Source organism: Sinocyclocheilus grahami, unplaced genomic scaffold (assembly GCF_001515645.1).
Source record: "Sinocyclocheilus grahami isolate Dianchi unplaced genomic scaffold, SAMN03320097.WGS_v1.1 scaffold75.1, whole genome shotgun sequence".
Classification (NCBI taxonomy): domain Eukaryota; kingdom Metazoa; phylum Chordata; class Actinopteri; order Cypriniformes; family Cyprinidae; genus Sinocyclocheilus; species Sinocyclocheilus grahami.
The window spans coordinates 702444-707643 of NW_015505254.1; the positions used below are offsets into that span (position 1 = coordinate 702444).

A 5200-nucleotide genomic window follows, 5' to 3' on the forward strand; every position below is an offset into this window, starting at 1 on the left:
TGTTGCTCCAGAAATCGCCCACACACATGCACTCTCGTACTGGTTTGTTTTCCACAGGAAGATTCAAATCAAGAGTCTTGAGACCGGTTTGGCATTAACTGATGAATCTGAGGAGAAGACTACATAGATGAAAAGAGAAATCAAACAAAACACGGCCAACGGCAACAGAACGTTATCCGTCACGCTCACACATCAAAATGTTTCTCTTTGTGCCTTGAATTATAAATGCCTCATCATTGATTGTTGGGACTTAATGTCTGTGCCACAGGAGTTGTGGATCACAATTTAATATGCAGGTCAGCTGCTACCATCGTTTTACGATTCTTGAGGATTTTTATAGCCCAAGGATTCTGGGAAACTCAGCCCCGCTCAGCCTGTAAAATATATCACCATATAAATGTGATGTCCCTGAGAGCAGTTACAAGAAAAGAGATTTACAATAGCTAATAATTTATCATTTCAAGTTCATATTAAATACATTAAATATTAAAATACAAAATAGATGTATTAAATGAGAATGTAAATAAATGTATTCAAATATTTAAAATGTATTCATTTGTAAGTCGCTTTGGATAAAAGCGTCTTCTAAACGACTAAATGTAAATGTATTATGTATTCAGCAGACAAATGTGTTCCAGCATGTTCCATGATATGATACATTATGTATAGACTATACATTATACATAATATATATGTATAATAGCTATCAATTCATACTGTCAAATTCAAGGTTAATTATGAATACATATAGTATTAAAATATAAATGTATTAAATGTATTTAAATATGAATAAATGCTTTAAAACGAATCGTAATATAAAATAAGTGTAAATATATTGGCATGTGAATGTGATATTAGTGTTTCACTTTACAAGATTTACAATAAATATCAATTCACATTGCCAAGTTAAAGGTTAAATAAAACATTAAATGTTTATATATATAAGTGTATTGAATTTATTTAAATGTTAATAAATGCTCTAAAACAAATATAAATATTTCTGCATGTAAATGTGATGTTCCTGTTTCAAGTTCTTCTGTTCAAGAAAATATCTTTACGATAACTATCAATTCATAATGCAACGTTCAAGATAAAATACATCAAATATGAATTTGAAAATATGAATAATTGTCCAATTATTAAAATCTATTAAAATAAATGTAAACGTAAAACAAATCAATTAAAAATAATGGAAATGTATTGCTGTATAAATGTGATATTCCTGTGTGATGTTAGGTTTACAATTATTTGACTGATAATAATGATAATTTTTCAATAATTATCAACTAATGTAAATGTATTAACCAATATATATATATATATATATATATATATATATATATATATATATATATATATTTATTTATTTATATATATATATTTATTTATTTATTTATTTATTTATTAGAACATTTATGACTGGCTAGCTGTCTGGAGAAAATTGTGATATACACTGAACCTGCATTTTGTGCTCATTATGCTCTGTACCATGACTTCAAATAATAGGTTAAGGGTGTTTTCTTTCTGCCATTTCTAAGATATGTAGATGGTCATCAGCTTTAATATTTAGTTATATATATATATTTATTTATATATATTTATTTATACACTCACATAATACATTGCTCTATAAATTACAACAATTATCAATTCATAATTTTATTTTCTAAGATCTCTCTTTTTTATTATTAATTCTGGAAAAGGAAAAAGACATATTTAAAACTAAAAACATTAGAATAATGCATAAAAGGATAGAACAGTAACACCCCGATGACTCTTGCTCCCGATCCATTAAGATAAAAAAACTGATTCTCAAACCTCAAGATTAAGCTTCTCAAACAATGTTATACAGTACATACATCTGATAGTTTTAAAAAGACTTTTCTATAACTTACTTTCTTTAAACAAGAAAAAAAAAACTATCTTAATAAGAGCTGAATCTGAATGTGTTGGGATGGAGCCTCTGGGTAACTCCAGCCCCACCCCAAACCAACGTCCTCCCCTCTTGTATGCACACACAGAGCATCCTCACATCCAGTCTGCTGGCTCCAAGTCGGTATTGCTTCGGCCCTCCAAACACTTGTGTCTTACAGGAGGTAAACACGCACCAACAGTCCACACAAAAACTTCCCCTCTGCGGCATTAACAACAGGCTGTATTGTGTGAGACCTGGCTCTGTCTGAACAGCCAAAGTCCACCGCCTCCTCCTTCAATCAACATCTGAGCGCTGACAAATGGCAGTGGGCGGCCATTGCAACTCCAACAGCTGCCATCTTTGGTTAGAATGGAGAATGAAGAAGCCCCTTTGTGTCCAACCACAGAGCACATACTTAAATACATGATGAAACATGGAATCAGATTTGCTGGAATTAGGTTTCAGATATTATGTACAAACCAGTGTTTTCTGAATACAGAATCACTGTGCTTTGTGCATTAATGAGAGTCAGTTTAACCAGAGCACATACTAACAGACCAAGTGGAGTGGATGGATAAATGTTAACCAGAAAAAAAAAGACAAACAGAATATCTAGAGATTAAATCAGATGTCTAATCAACTCTGGAGCCATAAAATCAGAATACTCATCTAGCAAAGACCTACCCAGACAAGATATTGAAATGAATCAAATTAAACAAATTGTTGTGGAATCCAGAATGACTGTGCAGCCCAAAGTGTTAAAAGGGCAAGAATGAATCACGGCAGACAGAGGAAGCGATGTCTTATCTCATTGAAAAGGCATGGTAGTCTTTGATGCATCGGAAAACAACAAAGGGTTGCAGGGTTCGGCCCTTTAATTTCATTGAGACCATTCAATCGAGATCTATAGCAGCAAGTTCCCTTGATAATTCACAGTTGAAAAGCTTAGTTTGAAAGAAAGACACTGAATTCACCGCTAGTGTTTTTCAAAGCTGTTACAATCTTCCTAATACACCTGATAACTTTAAGAGTCATAGTTGCATCCAGATCATATCAGACGAACTCCCTTTGAAGACGAGCAGCTTGACTAGAGATGGCAAAAATAGGTTTTAAATGACCTCACTGTTGTGTCTTTAAACCTACCCACAGCTCAGAACATTACTTAGATGGATTAAACCATGTGCCACTAACTAGCAATTTGGCGTTGAATGAAAAAGGGAAATCCTTTATTATCATTAAAAGGAGTCTTTAAATTATGTGCTTTTTTTTTTTTTAAAGATTTGCTTAAACATAACAATCACCAAAGAGACAGTAAATATGCATGCTTATAGCTTGAGCTCCATTTCAAATGCCAACAATAGAGGAATAACATTCCCGTGATAGAAACATACTTGACGTTAGGCTGAAAATGAGAAAAACTGGTTGCGAGTTGTGTCTCTTTGCCACAGGGTTCAGAAGTGCTTTCTGTTTTTACCTCTGACTGCTACCTGCGTTGTATGCATTATTTGTTCTTACACAATTAAACCATTTATTAACCCAAAACCCATTCAAAAGGTTAAACTACTTGTGTGCTACACCGAAGATCTGGCTTTAGGAAAGTCCCGACAAGATAATGAAACCTTGGTCTTTCTACTGGCCCAACAGTTCAGAAACATGATGTATGGATCTGGACGTGAATGTACTCCGTATCATGTCATCCCAAGTGTGGCGGTTTCACTGAAATATGATGATGAGCGAGCAGCCCTCCCAGTTTCTTTCACCTCAGGGTGCTATGGACACTCTCACATGCTGAGAAGAAAGGAAAGAGACAGCAAAGAGGGAAAAAAAAGACTGATAATGCTGGGAACAAAAGCCAACGTCCCAGGATTGGCGCTTTCCCTGCCTGGAGCGGTGTAGATCATTAGGTGTCATCTAATCCCAAGCTCAGCTTTTACATAAAGGCAAAAACTCATTGGAAGGGAATAGAGGTCAGCATCGGACGGACCCACACACACAGTCCAGAGCAAGCCAAATGGTTAAACGAATGAATGAAGATGCAGAGGTGGGCATCATTGCACCAGTGTAGGATGCTTCAAAACTTAATCCTGAAATCCTCCACATTAACAACCGTTTTTTTCCATCCTGCAGGGTCAGCAAGGCTAGGAAATTTGCCAGGCTCAGAGAATGAGCTATTTTAGGGTGCCTGATGAGAAGTGGGAAGTGAAGATTTCACAGGCTGAGGCATCATGGGAGCAGGTCAGAGATGTGAACCGCTCAACTGACAAATGAATGCTCAGATATTGACAAACACCATCAGGTTGGAGGTACAGGACAGCATCTGGCTTCTTTCCTTTGGACTGAAACCGGTAGAGGAATTCGTCCATCCATTCTTGCTCCAGAGAAATTCCACTTCCATCCCCCAGAGTTCCCATGCGCACACATACGTACACACATGCACAAGGAGATGACAAACAAAGGGAGAAAAAAAGAAAACACTTAGGAAAACAAATCGGACCAGCGGAGCATGTGTCAAGCTGCTCAAACAATAACGTTGTCCATACAAACTGGCAGCCTTCAATAAGTTACTGACGCATCCATCTCACTCTCGCTCAGACTGGGAGATGGTGGGATGACAAGAGGGAGACGGAGGAGAGCTTAGGCGTGTTGTGCGGCCAATTCCTGCCCGATGAAACGACGCAGGCGTTCCAGGTATTGGCTGTACAGTTCGATGTCGTTGTGTCCGGCTCCTTCCACCCACAGCGGCTCCACGGCTTTGGGGCAGCGCTCGTACAGGGCCAGCCCATGGGAAAAATCGATCACCTCGTCCTCTGTCCCATGGATGATCAACACTGGAGACGTGATTTTAGATACTTTCTCAATGCTGAAACAGAAACACACAAATGAACACAGGGTTTTAGAAGAAACACGACTTCCCCAATAAACAGAAAAAAATTACTGAATTAAAGGGGTCATATGATGCGATTTAAATTTTTCCTTTCTCTTTGGAGTGTTACAAGCTCTTGGTGCATAAAGAAGATCTGTAAAGTTGCTAAATACTAAAGTCTCAAATCCAAAGAGATATTCTTTATAAAAGTTACGAGTCAGCCACGCCTACCTAAAACGGCTCGTTCTAACACGCCCCCACATATCTACGTCACGATGTGGAAAGATTTGCATAACGCTGCACAAATGTTCACGCAAAGAAAGAAGGCGTAACTTTTATTCTTGCTGGAGTATTGTTGTTGCCGCCGCCATGTCGTGAAGGCGCTGTGTGTTTTGTTGTGAAAGCGAAACTACTTTGTTTGG

The 5200-nt window shown here is 37.1% G+C and overlaps 1 protein-coding gene across 1 annotated transcript in view; it reads right to left on the minus strand.

The window, feature by feature from the left end:
* Positions 1-1679: 1679 nt before the first annotated feature.
* The window catches only part of LOC107585854 (protein ABHD17A-like), a 15304-nt gene continuing 11783 nt past the window's right edge, over positions 1680-5200 (minus strand). The window contains exon 5 of the mRNA XM_016273016.1: positions 1680-4775. Coding sequence (XP_016128502.1) covers positions 4550-4775 — 226 coding nt within the window. The 3' untranslated portion in view covers positions 1680-4549. The remainder of the gene's footprint in view (positions 4776-5200) is intronic.